The 25,171-nt window shown below is 42.7% G+C and overlaps 2 protein-coding genes across 2 annotated transcripts; one reads left to right on the plus strand and one right to left on the minus strand.

Moving 5' to 3' along the window:
- Nucleotides 1-511: 511 nt before the first annotated feature.
- LOC112255012 (NACHT, LRR and PYD domains-containing protein 12) lies at nt 512-13,738 on the plus strand. Its single transcript, XM_024428039.2, has 12 exons — nt 512-676; nt 2,140-2,258; nt 2,890-3,131; nt 3,316-3,450; nt 4,020-4,049; nt 4,613-6,377; nt 6,676-6,849; nt 7,497-7,658; nt 7,742-7,915; nt 11,142-11,306; nt 11,500-11,549; nt 11,752-13,738. Exons 2-12 carry the CDS (start codon nt 2,248-2,250, stop codon nt 12,399-12,401), a joined length of 3,558 nt encoding a protein of 1,185 aa, XP_024283807.2. The 5' UTR covers nt 512-676; nt 2,140-2,247; the 3' UTR covers nt 12,402-13,738.
- Nucleotides 13,732-23,434, minus strand: LOC112255013 (neuronal acetylcholine receptor subunit alpha-4-like). Its single transcript, XM_024428040.2, has 6 exons — nt 23,407-23,434; nt 21,641-21,792; nt 21,272-21,316; nt 21,059-21,168; nt 14,822-16,172; nt 13,732-14,190 (listed from the first exon to the last, which is right to left on the minus strand). Exons 1-6 carry the CDS (start codon nt 23,432-23,434, stop codon nt 14,053-14,055), a joined length of 1,824 nt encoding a protein of 607 aa, XP_024283808.2. The 3' UTR covers nt 13,732-14,052.
- Nucleotides 23,435-25,171: the final 1,737 nt, after the last annotated feature.

A 25,171-nucleotide genomic window follows, 5' to 3' on the forward strand; every position in this document is an offset into this window, starting at 1 on the left:
GATTGTCTCGTCTGGCTGCCACGAGAAGCCCCCACCTTGGAGACAGTCGATCACGTCATTGTGGAGCTGCAGATCTGCACAAATTAGTGTGCGTGTGCCAATGGTAATGTACTTTGCAGGACATGCTAGCTGTTCTTGGCGGCGCACCATCACTTCAAATGCTTTCCATCTTGGTGTTAACGGTTGGCCTAGACTACTGGTAGTACCGGTAAAATGTAAATTATGAATCTCAAATCACCATACAGCTGACACACTTCGATTTAATCAATAATTTTGACTTCAATTTGGTTGTCCAAAATACTATCAGTCTTTGCTGATGAATGCCCTGATCTCTGGACAGTGAATTGGTTCAATGACATTGTTGTTTCGTCTCTTAATCACTTTTAATATATCTGAAAATGATGCATTAACCATGAATTTAACCGACTGTTTGTTTATAATTCAACTTTGCTTGGCCTTATTATCTATTTCACTTGCTTTGGCAATGTAAATAGAGAGAGAGAGAGAGAGAGAGAGAGAAAATAAATGCAGATTGGCGCTTGTAAGGACGGACTGTTGATAAGTACAGTCAATATCAACCTGGCAATAACTGAAACCAAACCAGTCAGACTCAGGAGGTCTTGGGTGTAATAAGCAGGAAGAAAATCGCACATCATAACCATCAAACGAACAGAGGGTAAGCAGAACAGACCAGATGATATCACTATACATTTCCAGTTGGTTAGTTTTTGTTTTCTTAAAAGGGAAAATGTTTGGTTTTATATTACAGGATTCACTATGACCTAGGTAACGAAGTTGTGGGCACATACTGTTGTGGCGGGTTGGACTGGAATGTGCTTTGGAGATTACTTATTGGCCCAGTAATGCATTTCATTGTTGTCCACATGATATAGTAATACCTCTACTCTGATGTAAAGTATTACTGCTCCAGACATCATGGCTTAGGAATTGTTCAACTGTTTTCTGTGATGCATTTGGCTACTCACCACTGTGGCTAATGATTGATAGAAGTTTTACAGTAACCAAGTTATTTATCAGGAAGAGACATATAAACCTCAACGTATCCAGACAGATTGGTATTTGTGCAATGAGACTGTCCAGAAAACATTTATTTATTTTTTAGAGTAAACAATTGTACAGTTAATCAAGGACAAATCAAATAGAGAATAACACAATAATGTTTTTTTTATACAACACTTGTTTTCAGTGTGGGTCTCAGACTTTCATGCTGCCCACTTGACAAAACTAGAAATATTGGTATGGCTGCATACCAACCGTCAACATGACGTTAATAGCATGTGGCTAGACTGTGCATACCTCTCTTTAGGCCAGGCCAGTCGAACAAAGTGTTCTTTTATCACGTGTCCATGTTATGTAAGATATCCGTAGATAACACATACCTAGAGAATGCAGTTTAAGATAGTGCCGTGTTCCAGGCCGACTGCATTGCGGACGCCTAGCTGCCAGATCTCACAACGTAGGGATTGGTATTTAACATATCAGCTAACCACATCTTATGATATAGCAATCTGATGCCTGAATACACAGTCAAGGACGTGGCACACAACCATTGGTTAATGCAATGTAATGCCTAAAATGTAGTTTGTCTGGAATGTGACTATTATAAAAACAGTGGTGGCGTTGTGAGATCTGGCAGGCATCTGAAATATAGTCAGCCTGGGATGTGCACAGCACTAATGACTGTATAAGTGCTGCCCTTTTAGAGAATAACAACATATTTGTTCACCAAACTGATAGAACAAAAGCAAAGGGCACAGCTCCACTGCATCAAAACTAGTTTTATTTAGAGTGGGACACCTGTGTTTGTCCCACTGTGTGTAAGAAATAATAAAATAAAGATCTCCCTGCTCCGGACCGAAACGTTGCTGCTATGGATTTATTCTGTAAATAGAAAGTGAGTTCTGAAAAGAGCAAAATTGCGCCCTTTAGTTCTGAAGTAATAATAGGAGCAGATAGAGAGAAATAAATTGGTTATGAGTCTCAGTTTTACAGAGTTTAGTTCTCATCTGGTGGCCATGCTAACGTGTATGTTTCAGCTTGTCAACATGACACACTCCCTTATAGACCTTCTGGTTGTCCTGGAGATGAGTTGGTTCAGGTTTTTCTGTGACTCTGTAGGACTTCCCACCCATCCCAAGAGGCGATGTGACAGACATTGTTGAAAAGATGTTGAAGGTCTACAATGATGAAGGATCCAACTGCATGTGCTGAGTAAAATCTGCTGTAATGGAACACAGGTGGGTTTTTGTCCTCTATGCGTATTGAAGAAGAGGGGGATACATGGGCTTATACACATGTTTATTCTACCTCCCGACAATACAACACCCTGCGTGTGGACGCCTGTCATGAAAATAAACAATGACTTCCTATTAATAGTATTGATTGCTAAACACTCGTGCTGGCTCAGCAGGCAGTTTCGCCACAGCAGAGGGATGGCACAAGCTTTCTTAATTGGTCGTTCTTCCTGTTTTTTATTTGTTTCAGTCTTTTATGTTGCATCAACATCCCTCAATAAAGCCACAACGACATGTGACAGACACATGACACTCACGCAAAAAGCTATGTTTTTGTGAAATTCCAGAAGTTTTTGGACTGTACAAATGCTTGAACATTAAAAATCCTATTTTTCCTAACCTTACACCTAACCCTAAATCTAACCCTAACCCTAACCTTAATCCCAAAAACCTAAAATTAACCCTAAAGCTTAAAATAGCATTTGAACAAATTCAGGACCTGAAAAATGTCCTGACTTGTTTTCTTACCTTTTCAGGACATTAGGGTGAAATGTTAGGACAATGAGGTCCTGATAATGTAGGAAAACAAGTACACACACACAAACACACTGAATAGCTCTTCTCTCTCTCTCAGCGGTGAGTGGAGCTGGAGGGCAGGTCTGAACGAGCATCAGTCCAGCTGTTCAGTGTGTGAGCAGGGGCTGAGAGACCCCGTCTCTTTTAACTGTGGACACAGAGTGTGCAGACAGTGCATCGGCAGCTACAGGAACCAGCCTGCTCCATCAGGAGACCCTGGCTGCCCCGAGTGTGGAAAGAGATCCAGAACACATTCTGAACCGAACCTACTACAACAACATGGTATTAGACACCAAGAAAGTAAGACACCTTTTTGAAAATTATGATCATTTTTCCGATTTATTTGTAAGAAAAAGTATCCTTAAAGTGTTTATGGCTCAAAATGATTGACCAAGTACATTTGGATCTACGTGCAATTAGAATGTTCACCACCAATTTTCAAGTCACTATGCCAATGTTGTTCTGTTTGATTGTCAATTAACAGAAGACCAGCATGTTGAGGAGCATAGAGTAGTTTCTATCCCAACCTCCATTAGAGCTCAGGATGGAAGCACTATCATCGCCCCATTCATCTACAACTCTACTGTAAGAGACATCATCATCACTGTGCCAAAAACAGGTGAACACTTTATCATTCTCACACAGTTGATGTCTGTATGAACAGATACCGGTTTTAGTGAAACATCTCAGGTCAGATGTTGTGTTGTGTTGTGTTGTGCAGACCTGGGATAACTATAGTTTTAACTATGCTTTGTGGAAAGTAACTATTTTCCCTGGGGAACAAATAGTTACTTTGGAGGTGACTACAACTATTTGAATACAGTATTTGGCAGCCATCAAATACATTTTTTTTTTTCAAATAACTTGCATATAATCAAATACTTTCAAATATTATTTGGTTTTCTGAGAGTTATTCAAAATACTTTCAGATATGATTAGTTTTTTTGAGACCTGTATTTGAATATCGAAGAACAAAGTTGCCTTTAAGTTGAAACTCTATGTAAACTATATTTGACTATCTTACAGTAAGTATTTGAAAAGTTGGTATTTACAACTATTCTCTGCCCAGGTCAGATGGTAGCTGATGTGTTGTCAATCGGTTGATTTACTTACTCCTGGATTCCTTAAATTCATATTCAGAACTGTAGGATTCCTACAATAATTATCGTTTTTCTTTATTATTTCTAGAAGCCCCACATAGCTGTTCCACACAACAAGGGTAAGGCATCAAACATTGTATTTCTTGTAATTCTATCTACTGCCTATTCTCCATCAAGTGTTGCTACTGTTCTATATACTACTAAAGTACGGCCCTATACACTTTATTGTGCACATTCAATTTCCTGACACCTTATATCAATGATGATTGTCATTTTTAGGAATAGAATGGTGGACTACTTTAACTCAGTCTCTGTCTTTTCTCTCTTTTGTTTCTCCAGTGAGTTGAGCATCAGTTCATTACGCCTGCCCCAGGTGTACCATACAACCTGGTATTTGACAGCACAAAAAAACAACACCACAGATTTAGGCATTTTCCCCAGATCTAATTCATTCAACTTAGCATAAATATATTTTGATCTGGTGTTAATTCAAAATGGTGATATAAGTTTGAATCTCAGAATCAGTTAGCTGGAGCAATATACTCCACATGAATTTTTGTTATGAGACTTTGAGTGGCTTCTGAGTGACAGAGTAAACTTATTCAAAAGAGGGTTACAATAAGAGTAAGGTGCTTTACTTCATAACTTGAACTTCATGTTTTTGTTTACATTTCATTCTAGTAAATGATATTCTCAAGACATACAAAGCCAGTCTGAGGAAGAAGTTTGCATTGGTGTTAGAAGGCACTGCAGTAGATCAAACTCTCCTTAATAGGATTTACACACAGCTCTACATCACACAGGGAGAGTGTGAAGGGGTTAATAAAGAACATGAGGTTCAGCAGATTGAATACACATCCAGGAGAAAAACATCACCAGACACCCCTATCGACTGTAATAACATGTTTAAACAATCACATGGAGAAGAGGAACGCATAAGGACTGTGCTGACGAAGGGCATCGCTGGAATCGGAAAAACGGTCTCAGTGAAGAAGTTCATCGTCGACTGGGCAGAAGGACAAGCCAATCAAGATGTAGATTTCATATTTGTGCTTCCTTTCAGAGAGCTGAATCTGATTAAAAAACAATGCAGTCTTCATGGACTTTTAAATGGCTTTCACCCTGAACTTTCTGAGATCGAAGATGTAAAGAAGTATACTGATGGTGAAGTTCTGTTCATCTTTGATGGTCTGGATGAAAGCAGACTTCCCTTGGATTTCCAGAACAACGAGACACTGTTTGATATGACACAGATCTCATCAGTAGACGAGTTGCTGACTAACCTCATCAAGGGGACTCTGTGTCCCAAAGCGCTCCTCTGGATAACCTCCAGACCAGCAGCAGCAAATCAGATTCCCCGCGACTTGGTCAGCCGGATTTCAGAAGTACGAGGATTCACTGACACGCAGAGAGAAGAATACTTTAAGAAGAGATTCGGTGAAGGGAAACTAGCCAACAAAATCATAACACATGTAAAGACATCAAGGAGCCTCCACATCATGTGCCACATACCAGTCTTCTGTTGGATCACTGCAAAGGTTCTAGAGGATGTGTTTTATAGACAGAGAAATGAGAGAGGAGAGATCCTTACAACTCTGACTGAGATGTACGCTCGCCTCATGGTCATTCAGATAAACCTGGCAAATGAAAAGTATCAGGGGCAGAATGAGAGGGATAGACAGAAGATCTTGGCATCAAAGAAAATCTTAATTTTGAACCTGGCACGATTAGCATTTGAACAGCTGCAAGAGGGCAATATCATATTCGACGAGGAAGACCTGAGAAACTGTGGGATTGATGTTAGTGAAGCCTCAACATACTCAGAGTTTTGCACAGAATTCCTGAAAGAAGAGTGTGGGTTGTATTCAAAGGTGTACTGCTTTGTGCACCTGACCTTTCAGGAGTTCCTTGCTGCACTGCATGTCTTTCACTGCTGTGTGAGCAACAACATCAAGGCCCTTGAGTCTTTCCTGGAGAATACTTCTGCAGCGCTTCCCTTGCATGAGTTGCTGAAGATGATGGTGGACAAAGCCATGAATAGTCTAAATGGACACCTGGACCTATTCCTCCGCTTCCTTGTTGGCATAACACTGGATTCCAATCAGAGATTGTTGCAAGGCCTACTGCCAAAGACAAAGATCAGCTCAGAGACTGTTGAGGAGATTAGAAAATACCTCAAGAATCCTGGTGCACAGCATGTGTCACCTGAAAGGTACATCAACCTTTTCCTCTGTTTGACTGAGATGAAGGACAATTCAGTTCAGGAGAATGTTCAGAAGTTCCTTGAGTCTGGAGAAGAACTGTCACCTGCTGACTGCTCAGCACTGGCCTATGTGCTTCTGATGTCAGAGGAGGTGCAGGATGAGTTTGACCTGGTGAAATACAACACATCAGAGGAGGGGCATGAAAGACTGCTCCCAGCTGTAAGAAACTGCAGAAAGGCAATGTAAGGCTTCAGTCAAGACTAATCTCACACATACCAGAAAATTATGAAATCTGAATAATTCTAGTCCACATTTTTCATTATGTATGTATGGTGAGAGACCTAATAGCCCTAACCATTTGTGTGCGTTTGCTTTCATTTCACTTATATATAGATATTTTTTTATCAGAACAACAGGTTGCATGAGATCAAGTTATTATGAACCGATCCTACTCAGCAGACACCAAATAAAATAGGATTCAACAGTTTGCCATGGCCTGCACAACATCAGACTGAAATGATATGTTCTCTGTTTCTGCAGACTGTCTGGCTGTACTCTTTCAAATCAGGTCTGTGACACACTGGCCTCCGTTCTCCAATCTGCATACTCACCTCTGAGAGAGTTGGACCTGAGGAACAGTGAGCTGTTTGATGATGGAGAGTTTATACTTTTTGCTGGACTGGAGGATCCACACTGCAAACTGGAGACACTGAGGTCAGTACATTTGGAGACATCTTTATATCACCAAATCAAATTGTATTTGACACATGCGCCAAATACAACAGGTGTAGTCCTTACAGTGAAATGCTGAATTACAAGCCCTTAACCTACAATGCTTTAAGAAGTTTTAAGAAAACCAGAAACTGTAACATTGTTGGATTGTTTTGTTAAAAGACATAGTTTGGAACTTTATCTACTTCCCCAGAGTCAGATAATCAGCCATTTATATGACTGTACAGTGTAAAGGAAGTTAGAGGCCAATGCTAACTACAGTAGCATTTGCTTGCCCTAAAGCTAGTTTCAATTGCGCTAACGCAAGTTAGCAATTGCGCTAACGCAAGTTGGCAACGTCCATCACACTGAACACAGAGACATAAAAATGGTTTACACAAGTTCAACTGACTCTTGGGAAGTAGATAAAGGGCATCGTTGCCAATATCCCAAACAATCCCTTTGAGGATAATTTTCAGAGCAAGCTCTAATGCATTCTGTTTTCGTTGATCATAATTAGCATTAAGATCATCTTAAAAGTACACTGGTAGAAAATGGACGAACAATAATCTTAATGCTAAAGATGATCTTTATGTTTTTGGGAAGTTCATCCCAGCCTGTTTCAATGCTATGTTCTCACATCTTTATAGACTTACTGGCTGTGGCATCACAGGGGAGTCTTGTGAAATATTGGTCTCTCTTAACTTATCTCTTATTGAGTTGGACCTGAGTTACAACAGACTGAAGGATTATGGAGTGAAGCTGCTTGCTGCTGGATTGTTGAGCCTACACTGTAAACTGGAGAAACTGAGGTCAGTCATTACTTTGTGATTTTCCTCTTTTTATGGCTACTTTTTGCCTAGTGTATTGTAATATTATTATTTCTCTCATTTAGGCTGAATCGATGTTGTCTGACAGAAGACTGTTGTGAAGAGTTGGCCTCGGCTCTCAGCTCAACCTCCTCTCACCTGAGAGAGCTGGACCTGAGTCACAATGACCTGCAGGATTCAGGAGTGAAGTTGCTCTCTGCTGGACTAGGCCATCAAAACTGTAGACTAGAGATACTGAGGTCAGTATTTACGAACATACTGTATATTACTATGGCTTGGATCAGATTGAGCGTTAACCAGCGTCAGCCAGCGTTGGAGGTGTAACTGCAGTATGAGGTGACATATCGGTGAGCAGCTGCTCTTATGTGTCACAAACCAGTCCCTTTCTTATATCCCTACTGTGTTAGATGTTCAAAATGGCGCTAGAAAGTGTAGGCTCTTTCGATGTTAGAAATAATGACTCTCCAATGTCAAACCATTGATGTGAGGCTAATGGATGTTTTCATGTTCATTTAGATGGGGGATTTATGCATCAGTCTAATTTGAGTGTTTGTAACGCGGCTGCATGGGATTTGTCGGATTATAGTCAGGTGTGGTTTCGTTGTCTCCAATGGCAGTGTCTGTGATCAGGTAACGCAACGAGCTGCTTGTGGATTTGACAGCTCTAACGCAGTTCCACCTTTGACACCGCCAAGCTATGCGTATGTCATTCTGATGTCATCTAGCCCTAGATCATAAAAACACCTTTCTTGCTCTAACACTTGTCTTTCCTCACTTCCTCACACATGTTTTAGAAAGTTTATACTTACAATGACTGTGAGATGTGGTTCTCTTACCTACCCTATTTGAATGCACTGGCTGGATAAGCGTGTCTGTGTCATGCCCTGACCTTAGAGATCCTTTATTCTCTATTTTGGTTAGGGTGGGCATTCTAGTTTATTTATTTCTAGGTTGGCTTGGTATGGTTCCCAATCGGAGGCAGCTGTCTATTGTTGTCTCTGATTGGGGATCATATTTAGGCAGACTTTTCCCACCTGTTTGGTGTGGGATCTTGTTTATGTATTGTTGCTTGTGAGCACTGCATAGCGTCACGTTCTTTTTGTTCTGTATTGTTTTGGTGAGTTTCATTAATTAAACATGTGGAACTCTATGCACGCTGCGACCTTGGTCCATTTATTCATTAGACAATCGTGACAGAAGATTCCACCACCCCAGGACCAAGCAGCGTGCCCAGGAGGAGCAGGTATCCTGGGCTTGGGAGGAGATCCAGGAGTTAAGGGCATCCTGGACTTGGGAGGAAGTAATGGCAGGAGACGAAAGCCTGCCATGGAAGCAGGCGGAAGCAGCGAAGGAAGGTTAGCGACGACACCAGGGTTCGCAGCCACGACGTAGGCCCAAGAAGCAGCCTCAAAAACATTTTTTGGGGGGGCACACGGGATGGTCGGCAGAGCCGATGTGTGAACCAGGCCAGTCTGGGAGAGGAAGGTGAACTTGGAGGGGAGTGAAGGGAGTGAATCAGAGATTCAACTCACTCAAGTCAGTGAGTTGATGGGGAAATTGGAGGAGAGAGTTATGAGAGAGCTGTAGTGTTGGTGCATGAGGCACGACATTTGCCCTAAGGAGCGTGTCTTCAGTTTAATGCCACCTGAGTCAGCTCTCCGTACTCGTCCTGAGGAGCGTGCTAGCCGTCTGGTGAAGACTGTGCCGGCTCCACGCACCAGGTCTCCAGTATGCCTCCCCAGCCCTGCACGTCCTGTACCAGCTCTCTGCACTCGCCTTGAGGCGCGTGTCATCTGTTCGTTACCATGTGTGCCGGTTCTACGCACCATGTCTACAGTGCGCCTCCACAGTCCAGTACGTCCTGTGCCAGCTCCCCGCACTTGCCGTGCGAAGGTTGTCATCTGTCCAGGACACGTTGTGCCAGCTCTACGCTCCAGACCTCCAGTGCGCCTCCACAGCCCGGTACGCCCTGTGCCAGCTCCATGCACCAGGCCCCCAGCGATGGTCTGCAGTCCAGAGCCTCCAGCGACTGTTCCCAGTCTGGAGCCTCCAGCGACTGTTCCCAGTCTGGAGCCTCCAGCGACTGTTCCCAGTCCGGAGCCTCCAGCGACGGTTCCATTGCCCGGAGCCTTCAGCGACGGTTCCATGGCCCGGAGCCTCCAGTGAGGATCCATAGCCCGGAGCCTCCAGTAATGATCCATGGTCCAGAGAGGGTTCCCGGTCCGGAGCCTCCTGCGAGGGTTCCCAGTCCGGAGCCTCCTGCGAGGGTTCCCAGTCCGGAGCCTCCTGCGAGGGTTCCCAGTCCGGAGCCTCCTGCGAGGGGTCCCAGTCCGGAGCCTCCTGCGAGGGTTCCCAGTCCGGAGCCTCCTGCGAGGAGTCCGGGGTTCCCAGTCCGGAGCCTCCTGCGAGGGGTCCCAGTCCGGAGCCTTCTGCGAGGGTCCCAGTCCGGAGCCTTCTGCGAGGCGTCCCAGTCCGGAGCCTTCTGCGAGGCGTCCCAGTCCGGAGCCTTCTGCGAGGCGTCCCAGTCCGGAGCCTTCTGCGAGGCGTCCCAGTCCGGAGCCTTCTGCGAGGCGTCCCAGTCCGGAGCCTTCTGCGAGGGCGTCCCAGTCCGGAGCCTTCTGCGAGGCGTCCCAGTCCGGAGCCTTCTGCGAGGCGTCCCAGTCCGGAGCCTTCTGCGAGGCGTCCCAGTCCGGAGCCTTCTGCGAGGCGTCCCAGTCCGGAGCCTTCTGCGAGGCGTCCCAGTCCGGAGCCTTCAGCGAGGGTTCCCAGTCCGGAGTCCCCTGCGATGATCCACGGTTCGGAGTCCCCTGCGATGATCCACGGTTCGGAGTCCCCGGCGATGATCCACTGTCCGGTTCCTCAGGCAACGATCCATGGTCCGGAGCTTCAGGCAACGATCCCCGCACCAGAGTTGCCACCAAAGCTGGTGGATCCGCAAGTGGAATGGGGTCTATGTCCCGCACCCGGAGTCGCAACCAAGGCTAGATGCCCACCCGGACCCTCCCCTATATAGTCAGGTTTTGCTGCTGGAGTCCGCACCTATTTTGGGGGGGGTGACTAGGGTGGGCATTCTAGTTTATTTATTTCTAGGTTGGCTTGGTATGGTTCCCAATCAGAGACAGCTGTCTATCGTTGTCTCTGATTGGCGATCATATTTAGGCAGCCTTTTCCAACCTGTTTGGTGTGGGATCTTGTTTATGTATTGTTGCTTGTGAGCACTGCATAGCGTCACGTTCTTTTTGTTCTGTATTGTTTTGCTGAGTTTCATTAATTAAACATTTGGAACTCTATGCACGCTGCGACCTTGGTCCATTTATTCATTAGACGATCATGACCGTCTGCTAAATAACCAACATGTAGATGTAAATGCTTTAACAGTAGTGTATCTCTGAAAAGATAGGTTCATATTTCAGCTCTCACCAGCCTCAGTCATGTTGTAAAACCCAGAATTGTTTTTCTCTGCAGGCTGTCATTCTGTAAAGTCACAGAGGAAGGCTGTGCTGTTCTGGCTTCAGCTCTGTGGTCAAACCCCTCCCACCTGAGAGAGTTGGACCTGAGCTTCAATCACCCAGGAGACTCAGGCGTGAAGCTTCTTTCTGCTAACCTGGAGGAGGCCCATTGTAATCTCAAGTTAGTGCAGTAAATCTGTGCCAATCTTTTCATTTGTATGCATATGTCTCTCCTATTTGAACCACAAGATTGAATTCTGACCTTCAGTAATTCCAATGGCAACACTTTACTTGATTCCTTGTCACTCACTCACTCACTCACTCACTCACTCACTCACTCACTCACTCACTCACTCTCTGTTCCTCTGCCACAGTGTGGACCATAATGAAGAGATCTGGATAGAACCACAGCTGCTTAAGAAGTGTATGTATGTTTCTTTGTTTCAACATCTCATCTATTTTGGTCAATGTACTAAAAGAACACATTCATTATTCCTGTAAATGTAGTGGAGGTAAGACACTTTAGTGATGAGGTAGTTCAGATCCCACCCGTGACTTAAACACACGGACACATTGGGTTGATCCAGCTTATTTCCCCTCCTCTAAACCTCTCTTTTCATCCACAGATGCCTGTGAGCCCACTCTAGACCTAAACACAGTAAGCAGACTCCTATCTCTGTCTCAAGGAAACAGACAGGTGACAGGGGTTCGACAGCAGCAGCTGTATCCTGACCACCCCGAGAGATTTGACTGTCCACAGGTGCTGTGTACAGAGGGTCTGAGTGGGCGCCATTACTGGGAGGCAGAGGGGAGTGGCCACTTGACTGTCATAGGAGTGGCATATAAAGGAATCAGCAGAAAAGGAAATGGTTGTGTCTGTAAGCTTGGATCCAATGACAGTTCCTGGTGTCTTGCCTGCTCTAAGTACCATGACTCTGCCGACTACAATAATGAAACCACTAAAATAACCTCCCCTCCAAAGCTATCTGAGCAAAACAAGAGAGTAGGAGTGTTTTTGGACCATCCTGCTGGAACTGTCTCCTTCTATGAGGTCTCCTCTGACACAATGACCCACCTTTACACTTTTCAGACCACATTCACTGAGCCCCTCTATCCAGCGTTTGGAATCCAGAGTACAAACTCCTCAGTGTCTTTTGGGGTTGCCAGTAATCCTGTAGAGGCTAAGAGGCCATCGGTGGAAGAATTTCAAGAAATGGGTGGTATTTCCTTAATTGGAGGCGTTCTTCATAAAGATCTTTTCCATTACAGAAACTGAAGAAGCACAAATGTTTCTCTATTGCTAATTTGACACAATGATTGTGGTAGATGTTTCAATCGTAAGGTGACCCTGAAGAAATCACAATAACATTCACAAGAGGGAAAAACGTCTGCATTGTGAATTTTAGTTTTCTTGCAAGTGAAAAAACAACAGCACTAGAGCACAGAGAAAGAGGATAAAAACGTGAAAGTCAATGTGAAAATGTGTTGATTATAACAAGATTTAAGAGCACGTTAAACCTTACAGGAAAATACCACCTACGTAACATAGTAGCTGCTGTAGGGCACAGCTGGATTGAATAGGCGTAAGTTTCAGGTGTAAATGACTCAATGCTAGAAGTAGAGGAATATTGTTGAGACCTAATTTCCAAGAGTATGTACAGTATTTACCTTCACCCACTGTTACCGGACGGAGCCACTATCCTCTATGTTCTCTTCTGTTAAAGAATAAGGTTCCTTGTTTGGATATTAAAATATGTCCCATCTAGGCTACTTTAGCTGAGTTTACACAGGCAGCCCAATTTTGATATTTTGACCAATCAGAACATTGCCAGTAATTGGACAAATGATTAGAATTGGACTGCCTTTGTAAACTTAGCCTAAGGCTCTGTGTTTTAAACTAGCTTAAATATTGTTAGAAATGATGCTCTAATGCTTTATTAAAGCTGTTTTTAAACATAATTTTATAAAACTTTATTAGCTTATTATTCCTATTGTTTCCGGATAGTATCAGGTAGAGATACAGGTAAATGCCGAAATAAAGGGAACACCAACATACACCAACAGCTTCAATGCATGTTGGCATAGATTCTAGTGTAACTCTATTGGAGGGATGAGACACCATTCTTCCACAAGAAATTCCATAATTTGATGTTTTGTTGATGGTGGTGGAAAACCCTGTCTCAAGGCCCTGCTCCAGAATGTCCCATAAGTGTTCAATTGGGTTGAGATCTGGTGACTAAAAAAGCCATGGCATATGGTTTAAATAATTTTCATGCTCATCAAACCATTCAGTGACCACTCATGCCCTGTGGATGGGAGCATTGTCATTCTATGGGGCAGAGCCATAGTAGCCAAAATAATGGCCTGCCCAGCATTTTTATACATGACCCTAAGCATGATGGGATGTTATTTGCTTAATTAACTCAGGAACCACACCTGTATGGAAGCACCTGCTTTCAATATACTTTGTATACCACATTTTCTCAATTGTTTTCATTATTTTGGCAGTTACCGCTATGTTTCCACAATCCCAATGTAACTTCTCAGTCCTTCACATTAGAGACCTTTGGCTCCATCTGCTGGCTTCTGGAAAATAAAGCATTGCCAAAACAATTATGTGTCACTTTTTATCTACAAATGGCTTTTCACAATTAATTAATTAATGAGAAGGTGTCCTGTCCATTGGTCACATCCTCCATGGCCCTGTTCACACTCAGGTCTGCACAACTGATATACAATGCATTTGACACAATGGTTGTCATACAACTGATATTTTCTGCACACAAATGTTTACACAAGCATTGTGCAGTGTCGCCACAATGCTTGTGTAATTAATGTTGTGCAGAACAAAATTGTGGCAAGTGAGTTGTTCATCAGTTGTACAACTTGAATGTGCATAGGGTCAATGGCTTCAGAAGTGTTTGGAGTCAGACAGATAGGTCTATCATTCCAGCCAGCCAGGGAGGGACGAAGAGTCCGAGGGTCCCCAGGAGACACACCAAGATGAACAACCACAGAAAGATCCGGTCTAGGACCATAGCCACGTACTTCCACTCCTGCTTCACCTGAATAATGACAGAAATTCGTTTTTAGTTACTTCAAACACAAAATGAATCACTGTTGAAATATTAAAATTGATAGAATTTGTGTTCCTATGGTTCAGGTTGCTCACCATTTTATTTTTTAAATCTTTATTTAACTAGGCAAGTCAGTTAAGAAAAAATTCTTATTTTCAATGATGGGCTAGGAACAGTGGGTTAACTGCCTGTTCAGGGGCAGAACAACAGATTTGTACCTTGTCAGCTCGGGAATTTGAACTTCCAACCTTGCGGATACTAGTCCAACGCTCTAACCACTAGGCTACCCTGCCGCACCATTGAAATACAGTATGCAGCATTGTGCTCTGAAATATATGGCATTGTGCGAATGCCAAGTCCTGTATCCACTGGCATTCCTAACTGTAAAGCCCGATTGAGTTTTGTGCCATGTACCTTTTTTGATATATTTTAAATAATTATCCGTAGAAATAAACAATATGTATCTTCAGCATACAAATTGCTAAAACTGAGGGTGCCCTGACGCACCATATTCTCTATTTTCAGAGTGCAAATACTGTAGATAAACTGAAGGGGCCTGGGTCTGTGCTCATTGATCTGCCTCCTCAGTTTACATGTTAATGATGAGACCCTTACTTACAGAGAAGTCGATATCCTCTGAACGGAGGTGGTCTGCGATGTACTGCACACCTTCCATGGCCATCTTCATGGACGGGGATAAGACGAGGAGCCGCTCGTCCTTGGTCATTGCTTTGGCTTCCTTGGCCAGGCCTGAGTGATACTTGCAGACAGCTGAGCAGCTCTGCTTCCTCTCCTCCATCAGGGACGGGTGTTGAGAGAGAGGCCGCTGCATGCCGTTACCCATGGAGGAGACCTCCTCATGCAGGCAGCAGTACTGGATGCTGCGCGAGCGACAGCGGATGCTGGTCTGGGGCTGCTCCCTCTCACCCAAGCCGTACTGTAAGCTGAGGGAACGCATCTTGGGCCTGGCCGCGTGGTGCTTGTCCCTGGGTGGGAAGAGAGGGTGGAGGAACAGAGAAGAGCAGCCTGGCTGGGACGAGGTGGTCGGCTCCTCCGGGAGGATGGAGTACTGGCTGGACTTGTCCAGGGGCTGCTGCTGTTGCTGGGGAAGCTTGGGGGGCAGGGAACCCTCCATGGGTCGGCCCAAGAAGAGAGAAGGGGAGCGGGCCAGGATCTCCTGGACCTCCAGCTCAGCCTCCAGCTCACCCCATAGCATAGACCTCTTCTGCATGGCCTCCGCCAGCCTCTTCTTGTTGTCCTTGACTGCGGCAGGCTGCCGGATGAACAGGAAGCCGGGGACAACGTCCAGGAAGACGCGGCGCACCCAGCGGGGCATGGTGTCCGTGCGAGGCGAGCGGTGGTGTACGTTGAGCACGAAGATGGTGATGCTGATGGAAAGGGTGACGAAGATCATGGTGAAGAGGAGGTACTCCCCGATGAGCGAGATAACCAGCGAGGTGGACGGGATGATCTCGGTAATAAGCAAGAGGAAGACGGTGAGAGACAGCAACACAGAGATACACAGGGTGATCTTCTCTCCACAGTCAGAGGGCAGATAGAACACCAGGACAGTCAGGCAGGAGATCAGCAGGCAGGGCACGATCAGATTAATGGTGTAGAACAGAGGTAGTCTCCGGATGATGAAGGAATAGGTGATGTCAGAGTAGACCTCGTGGCAGCACTCGTACTTCTTGATGTTGTAGTTGCCCACGGCGTCCACCAGCACCCACTCGCCACTTTCCCAGTAGTCCATCTGGTCCACATTGCCCGCCATGCTGATTAGGTCGATCTTGGTGCGGTCGTAGGTCCACGAGCCAAACTTCATGGTGCAGTTCTGCTGGTCGAAAGGGAAGAAGGTGACGTCGATGCTGCAGGAGGACTTGTAGATGGCCGGGGGAACCCACTTGATGCGCCCGTCGTGGAACAGGTGGGCCTTGGTCAGGTGGGTCACGGAGAAATCACCATCTGCACTAGAGATAAGAAGGCATGATACAGCTTGATTGTATGTTAAGGAATGGCCTGACAGATTAGACAATAAAGATAAATTGCCCGTCCACTCTCATTGTTTTTTAGTCATCAATGGTAGAAAAGAGTGGCTGTGGCTATATATACAAACATTAAGTTTGTATTGCAGCATGTCCTAGTGAAGTCGAATTGCAGTGGGTTCGCCACATAAAAAAATACAATTTTATTTAGATATACCAGGGGTACGACACTTAGACTCTCAGTGGCGTGTATTCATGGATGCCAAGTGAAGCCAAGTGAAGCCAGGCTTCACCCAAAAATTGACATTGAAAAAAATAAGAAAAGATACAAAATAATGTATCTTTCGTCTCTTTGTGTTTCATACATTTCCTTCAATTCGCAAGAGGCTGAATATATCTCACCGGAGAAAGCATCCAAGCGAATGAAACAGCGCTCCTCTGTCTCTGTATGTGTAGCCCATCTATGTCTATGATGTTGCTGCCAGTAGCATAGATTGCAAGGGAAGCCAACGAGAATTTGGCCTCCATTGAATTTGTTTTATTTTAAAATAATAGCCAATCAGCGTTGAGCTAAACTGAGTGAGCTCAGGTGTGGATGGTCCTTCCATCTTTTAATCATTGTAGTAGACTTAACATAGGTGATTAGATGATGTTGAAATGGTGCTGGAATAGTGGAGGCAGGGCTTGTTTTCTTTGCGAGTTGCGGTAACTCTCCATGGTTCTAATCAATAGTTGTTTAGTAGTTAGAAAATGTTGGAAACATTAACTTACTTGAACATGCTCTTGTCATGTAACTGTTTGTTGTGTGGACTTCACCAGACAGATGTTTCTCTCTGGTTTTGTGATGAAACAAAGGGGTGGTTGAATTTATTCTGCCACTCTGTCTTCTTATTGTCTCTGCCTTAGGTCTTACATCATGGTTACAAGGCATATGAACTAACAGGTTATAGAGCAAACAACGCAATTATCACAACACATGTTGTAATATGGAATTTTTCTTGCTTGGCTTCTCCAGTGATTTTACCCATGCAACGCTATTGTTGACTGGCACTGTTGATTGGGCAGGATGATCTTAGAGTGGACTGGGTCAATCAGGTCACTTTAGGGATTATTCTATTTCAGAAATAATGATCTACTGTGGTATTGCCGTATTATATTTCCATGACTATGTTGGTATAATAGTAAAAATCTACCTGTACCTATCATCTAAGATCATAAGAGTTGGTATAAGAAAATATGAACTTTGAACTGTAAAATGGTTTGGTCCATTTCCTGTGAACTTGTTGCATTGCCCATTTTACTCCCTCTTTCCTTCTGCTCTTGTGAGAAGGTTTCCACTAGTTACCACAGTCACAAAGTCTATATCGTAATAAATCACGAGAACAAAAATGTGTTTTTGGGTCTTAATTAAAGTTAGGCGTAAGGTTAGCAGTGTGGTTATGGTTAAGGTAAAAAAAATCTGATTTTTGGGAAATAGGTGGGATTTATGAGTTGGTGTGATAACTAGTGATGACCTTGTGAAAAGGTATGTAATTGTTTCTGCTCTGCTAATTCTGTGATTTAATCAGCTAATTATGTCATTATATCTGCTAATTATGTCATTAAAAGAGTGACAATATCATTACATGTCCAGTAAAAGAAGTGAAATGTGTTGCCTGTAAACGTTATTCTTACGTTTAGTCTGAATTCTGTTTGTTTAGAATTTTCTCTTCTTACACTGTCATAATGGAATGTTCACCGAGCACGAGCTGCTAGCTCTCTGTTGTTTTTAGTATTCTATGCTAGCTATACAGCCCAGCATGTTAGCGTTGTGGCTATGCTGTTATTGCTGTTGGTCAAACGAAATGAGTATTCATATTCTCTATGGGCACGGAGTTATATTGTTTTAGGTGAGCCAGGGCGAAAGTAAAGTGCCCATTTTCTCAGATAACACAGAAGCTAGAATAACGTAGTGAAGTCAGCATGTTCCTAATGTGGAGGAGGACCTCCCTGCAAAACAAAACTAAAGTTTAAAAAAAGTAAAAAAACGGACCCGGATGTGTTTTTGGTTGTAGAGTTGTGTTTAGTCGTTTAAGGTTCCAAACATATGTAATTTTCTTAACCAATCTAGTGACTAAATGATACCACAGGTTTCAAATATCATTCTAGCTGGTCTTGGCTGTTAGCCTGGGAGAAGTTACAGGAGAGATGGTGGGATGAAAGTAACCCAATGTAAACGGATGACCTAGAATCATATCAAATAAAACCATTTTAAGCTCAGGCCAATGTTTCCTCTAGTTCATGTTGCTGTTAGCAAAATATCAACAAGTGACTGAATGTTTGAAAATGATATAAGACATTAGAATTATGCCTTAATCAATTAACTTGATGGATCAGTTTCTCACATAAGCTTTTATTGACAGGTTAGTGGTTAAAAATATACACTGAGTGTACAAAACATTAAGAACACCTGCTCTTTCCATGACATAGACTGACCAGGTGAAAGCTATGATCCCTTATTGATGTCCCTTGTTAAATCCACTTCAATCAGTGTAGATGAAGGGGAGGAGACAAGTTAAAAAAAACATTTTTAAGCCTTGAAATAATTGACACATGGATTGTGTATGTGTGCCATTCAGAGGGTGAATGGGCAAGGCAAAATATTTAAGTGCCTTTGAACGGGGTATAGTAGTAGGTGCCAGGCGCAACGGTTTGTGTCAGGAACTGCAATGCTGCTCGGTTTTTCAGTTTCAACTGTTTTTTTACTGTTTCTATCAAGAATGGTACACCACCCAAAGGACATCCAGACAACTTGATACACATGTGGGAAGCATTGGAGTCAACATGGGCCAGCATCCCTGTGGATGCTTTCGACACCTTGTAGAGTCCATGCCCCGACAAATTGATGGTGGGGGTGCAACTCAATATTAGGAAGGTGTTCTTAATGTTTTGTACACTCAATGTATATCTTTATAATTCTGCCAAGCCATGGAAATGGGATATGCATGATGACTCTGCTGTTTATGAAGAGAATGAAGACGTTTATTCTATTAGGACACGAGGAGCGTGCATGACAGCTGGAGCACCAGATTGGTAGGGCTAAGCATGAATAGTCATTGAAAATGGTGAAAAACATTTACAACATTCCAATTAAAGTGAGATGAGAAAATGATGGTTAATAGGCTGTGTTAATCTCGCCCTGCTGGCAGGTACAAAAGTAACGTTGCGGTAGTTCTGTTCTCGGTCTATTTAATTTGAACTCAATTACAATAGAAATGAAATTACAGTTGATAATGGTAGAGGACATACATTGCCTTCAGAATTTATTGAGACCCCTTGGCTTTTTCCACATTTTGTTAGGTTACATCCTTATTCTAAAATGTATTAAATAGTTTTTTTCCCTCATCAATCTACATACAATACCCCATAATGACAAAGCAAAAACAAGTATTCAGACCCCTCACTCAGTATTCATTGAAGCACCTTTGGCAATGATTACAAACTTGAGTCTTCTTGGGTATGACGCTGCAAGCTTGGCACACCTGTATTTGGGGAGTTTTTCCCATTCTGCTCTGCAGATCCTCTCAAGCTCTGACAGGTTGGATGGGGAGCGTCTCTGCACAGCTATTTTCAGGTCTCTCCAGAGATGTTCGATCGATCGGGTTCAAGTCCAGGCTCTGGCTGGGCCACTCAAGGACATTCAGACACTTGTCCCGAAGCCTCTCCTGCATTGTCTTGGCTGTGTGCTTCGGGTCGTAGTCCTGTTGGAAAGTCACCCTTCTCCCCAGTCTGAGGTCCTGAGTGCTCTGGAGCAGGTTTTCATCAAGGATCTCTCTGTACTTTGCTCCATTCATCTTTCCCTCGATCCTGACTATTCTCCCAGTCCCTGTTGCTGAAAAATATTCCCACAGCATGATGCTGCCACCACCATGCTTCACCGTAGGGATGGTGCCAGGTTTCCTCCAGACATGATGCTTGGAATTCAGGCCAAAGAGTTCAATCTTGGTTTCATTAGACCAGAGAATCTTGATTCTCATGGTCTGAGAGTCCTTTAGATGTCTTTTGTCAAACTCCAAGCGGGATGTCATTTGCCTTTTACTGAGAAGTGGCTTCCATCTGTTGCAGAAATGGTTGTCCTTCTGTAAGGTTCCCCCATCTCAACAGAGGAACTCTAGAGCTCTGTCAGAGTGACCATCAGGTTATTGGTCACCACCCTGACCAAGGCCCTTCTTCTCCAATTGCTCAGTTTGGCACAGGTGGACTCCAATCAAGTTGTAAAAACATCTCAAGGATGATCAATAGAAACAGGATGCACCTGAGCTGAATTTTGAGTCTCATAGCAAAGGGTCTGAATTCTTCTGTAAATAAGTTTTTCCTGTTTTTTATATTAATACATTTGCAGAAAAATAAATGAACCTGTTTTCGCTTTGTCATTATGGGGTATTGTGTGTAGATTCCTGAATCATTTGTTTTATTTAATCAATTTTAGATTAAGTCTGTAATGTAACAAAATGTGGAAAAAGTCAACGGTCCTGAATACTTTGCGAAGGCACTGTATATAATTTGTTTGACATAACATATTGTGTCTGTAGCTCTATTGATCTGAGTAATTAGGGAAAAAAGAAAAGTGTTACTTTCCTCTCAGTTCTCCCTTACTATTCATCAGGCAGTTTAGACACATGAAACTAATGCCTGTTATTTCTATATATAAAAACTAAAATCCATCCAGACAGAAGTCCATCCTGTACTCTACACACAACACAGAAGGGAACTATTAAACAACTTTTAAAGGTAAGGAATCATGTAAGTAATTTCCTAATATGGGTGAACATTTAGGACATGTTTCAAAGTATATACTTAGCATGCATACTTAGCATTAAAACGTTACATACTTGTTGTAAAGAACTATATCTGGTCTCCAGATTAGATGGGATGGGATGTGCATGGAGGTGACATTCTCGTATTCCTTTGGATTCCAGCAGAGCTTGTAGTCATTCCACTCCTGGAGGAAACAGACCAATAGAAACTCAGTGTGAGCAGATCACACTACAGATACAATAGATCATTCAGACACAGAAACGTTGTGTCATTTTGATTGGACTCACATGTTTCACCCAGACATTGGTGATCATCATTTGATTTTTCTCATCCTGATTTTGAGAAAAGACAAACAGCATAAAGATGGTTGATGATGGTATGCACCTACTCATTGTAGTATCTGCATAGACAGGCTGGGATTCAGTGAACCCTGTCATAACGATGTTTTCAAAGTGTGTTAGTTCTGACCATGCACTCAAACAGTACAGTCCAGAACCACTGTTTGATTTTATTTGATCTCAAGAAAAAGAGCTACTGTGTAAATGCAGATTTGACTGAATCGACCATTCGTATTCTCCAAACAATAATTAGTAAATTAAAATGAACATTTTTGGCACTCAGGCTTTGAAGTATTTTAAGTTTTATTTCCTCCTCACCACATCAATGAGCTGGGCAATGGACAACCCAAAGTGCACATGCACCACATCAGAGACATTGGCCACAGGGCGTGCCAGTTTGTTGTAATGGCTGAACAGAGTCCTCAGTAGCCTGTCCTCTGCCTGAGCCCGCACCCTGGGGTGGCTACACACTGGAGGAGGAGGAGGAGGAGGAGGAAGGAAGGGGAGAACAGAATCATAGTTAACCTCAAATGTTCCCAACGTATTACTGTTGTTTTCCACATTGGGCTATTTCCCATAAATATACCCATGTGCAGTACATATACCTTTTAAACAGGACACTAAAATGCTGATTCCATGTATGAGGAACCCAAAGTGTGACCAATACTAAATAAATAAATACTTAACTACAGATACGTTTAAAATAGAATAATCATCAAATAAAATAACATTATTATTTTACTGAATTTAGATTATTAAAATGTACTCTAAACTTCAAAATGTCATTAGCAGTCCTTACAATGTTCACAAAAGTAGATGCATCCAACTATTTGGCAGCATGATTTCTTAAATTGTTATACAGTAAATCACCTGTATACTAAACACAAGACTGAAAGTGGAATCCACATTAATTCAAACTTTAAGTACTTTGTACAATATATTTGTGTGCATCACAATTATCATAAGGATATCAACAACACATTAGTTTAAAAGGGACTGACCTTGAAAGGGAAGAAGAGACATTAAAATTCCTACAAGAGGATAACACTTGACCGAAGACATTTTCTTGACTATGTGAAATTCTTCTTCTACCCAGATTTGAAAACTCTTTCATCTGCTTGCGTCCACTGTTGTCATAAAACAATTACATGTTCACCTTCTGTGCTCTTTCTTCATGTTCATGATGCATTTAAATGATTCAATTGATCTCTTTTCGCTCTGCGTAAAAAAAAGAGCAAAAATTTGTCATGTCCCTTTTGTATGTTGATTTGTTTCTGACGACATTCCTCTGGAATCCAACCTCCTCTTTAGCACAACATCCTTGGCTGCAGGTTGCACAAAAAATGGACTTCCACCCTCTGTTTCCCTTTGTGCCACCACGCTGTCAGATGGTTCTGTCTCTCTCTGTCCTCTTTAGAAGGTACTGCCTTTCACTCAAACACAAGACAAATGCTGCCAGTCCCTGTCCTCTTTCAACCCAGGACACTTAACCCTAAGGCACTTACACTCTCACTTCAAATGGGTTGGTACATTGTACCGTATTGTATGCGTACCATTATCTATTGAAAATGCATCCCTTAGAATGTGTTTTATCTCTCCATACAATACATATTCATATTTGAAAACATAGATCATGTATTCAGCAAATGTATTTCCCAGGTCAAAATGGAACTTATATGGAACTTAACTTAATATATTTTTTATCCATCTTTGCCATCGTGTACAAGATCATCGAGACTGAAAAATGTGCTACTGTACATCAACAATTAGTTATGGCACTAAGTTAAGGCATGTGATTTATTGTCATGATAGGAGTCATGCATATACATTATTATAATATATCAAGCCTTTCCCTCAGAAAAACAGTGGCGTACTAAAGTATTTAATTCGGAGCTTTAGGTGAAAACATCACCAATGAATAAGGAAAACCAGCTTTGTTTCTCTCAGAGAAGAGGAAGAATGACTAACACCTCCATTTTGTGACACTAGCTGCAGCCTGAGAGTGTGAAATGTCCTCTGGTTTCCCTGGTGATTCTTCACCTCTTGGGTTTGGTCGAGAAAACAACACATCTGCACGCACCTACCTGTACGCTTCTCTGAAAGTGTGGGCATTTTTTGTTCAGAAAAATGAAATGTGTAGAACAGGCACGTATTATGAAAATGTTGATAATATTCAACATGTATTATTCTTAAATGTATTGAGAATACTTGGGATATTGCAAAACATATATACATACAGTTGAAGTCGGATGTTTACATACACCTTAGCCAAATACATTTAAACTCAGTTTTTCACAATTCCTGACATTTAATCCTAGTAAATATTCCCTGTCTTAGGTCAGTTAGGATGACCACATTATTTTAAGAATTTGAAATGTCAGAATAATAGTAGAGAGATTGATTTATTTCAGCTTTTATTTCTTTCATCACATTCCCAGTGGGTCAGAAATTTACATACACTCTATTAGTATTTGGTAGCATAGCCTTTAAATTGTTTAAGTTGGGTCAAACGTTTTTGGTAGCTTTCCACAAGCTTCCCACAATAAGTTGGGTGAATTTTGGCCCATTCCTCCTGAAAGAGCTGGTGTAACTGAGTCAGGTTTGTAGGCCTCCTTGCTTGCACACGCTTTTTCAGTTCTGCCCACAAATGTTCTATAGGATTGAGATCAGGGCTTTGTGATGGCCACTCCAATACCTTGACTTTGTTGTCCTTAATCCATTTTTCCACAACTTTGGAAGTATGCTTGGGGTCATTGTCCATTTGGAAGACCCATTTGTGACCAAGCTTTAACTTCCTGACTAATGTCTTGAGATGTTGCTTCAACATATCCACATCATTTTCCTTCCTCATGTAGCCATCTATTTTGTGAAGTGCACCAGTCCCTCCTGCGGCAAAGCACCCCCACAACATGATGCTGCCACCCCCGTGCTTCACAGTTGGGATGGTGTTCTTCGGCTTGCAAGCCTCCCCCTTTTTCCTCCAAACAAAACAATGGTCATTATGGTCAAACAGTTCTATTGTTGTTTCATCAGACCAGAGGACAAAGTACAATCTTTGTCCCCATGTGCAGTTGCAAACCGTTGTCAGGCTTTTTATGGCGGTTTTGGAGCAGTGGCTTCTTCCTTACTAAGCAGCCTTTCAGGTTACGTCGATATAGCACTCGTTTTACTGTGGATATAGATACTTTTGTACCTGTTTCCTCCAGCATCTTCACAAGAACCTTTGCTGTTGTTCTGGGTTTGATTTGCACTTTTCGCACCAAAGTACGTTCATCTCTAGGAGACAGAATGCGTCTCCTTCCTGAGCGGTATGATGGCTGTGTGGTTCCATGGTGTTTATACTTGCGAACTATTGTTTGTACAGATGAACGTGGTACCTTCAGGCATTTGGAAATTGCTCCCAAGGATGAACCAGCCTTGTGGAGGTCTACCATTTTCTTTCTGAGGTCTTGGCTGATTTCATTTGATTTTCCCATTATGTCAAGCAAAGAGGCATTGAGTTTGAAGGTAGGCCTTGAAATACATCCACATTTACATCTCCAATTGACTCAAATGATGTCAATTAGCCTATCAGAAGCTTCTAAAGCCATGACATAATTTTCTGGAATTTTCCAAGCTGTTTAAAGGCACAGTCAACTTAGTGTATGTAAACTTCTGACCCACTGGAATTGGGATACAGTGAATTATAAGTGAAATAATCTGAGTGTAAACAATTGTTTGAAAAATTACTTGTGTCATGCACAAAGTAGATGTCCTAACCGACTTGCCAAAACTATAGTTTGTTAACAAGAAATTTGTGGAGTGGTTGAAAAACGAGTTTTAATGACTCCAACATAACTGTATGTAAAC

This window comes from Oncorhynchus tshawytscha, linkage group LG07 (assembly GCF_018296145.1).
Source record: "Oncorhynchus tshawytscha isolate Ot180627B linkage group LG07, Otsh_v2.0, whole genome shotgun sequence".
NCBI classification, from domain to species: Eukaryota; Metazoa; Chordata; class Actinopteri; order Salmoniformes; family Salmonidae; genus Oncorhynchus; species Oncorhynchus tshawytscha.

Excerpts from the sequence above, each read along its gene's own strand:
- LOC112255012 (XM_024428039.2), top strand. Across the intron at positions 3,451-4,019 it reads CATCACTGTGCCAAAAACAG|AAGCCCCACATAGCTGTTCC; the intron begins GTGAACACTTTA and ends TATTATTTCTAG. Across the intron at positions 11,307-11,499 it reads GAGGCCCATTGTAATCTCAA|TGTGGACCATAATGAAGAGA; the intron begins GTTAGTGCAGTA and ends CCTCTGCCACAG.
- LOC112255013 (XM_024428040.2), bottom strand. The coding sequence starts at position 23,434 with ATGCCCACACTTTCAGAGAAGCGTACAG. Across the intron at positions 21,793-23,406 it reads ACTTTCAGAGAAGCGTACAG|TGTGTAGCCACCCCAGGGTG; the intron begins GTAGGTGCGTGC and ends CTCCTCCTCCAG. Across the intron at positions 21,317-21,640 it reads TTGCCCAGCTCATTGATGTG|GATGAGAAAAATCAAATGAT; the intron begins GTGAGGAGGAAA and ends TCTCAAAATCAG.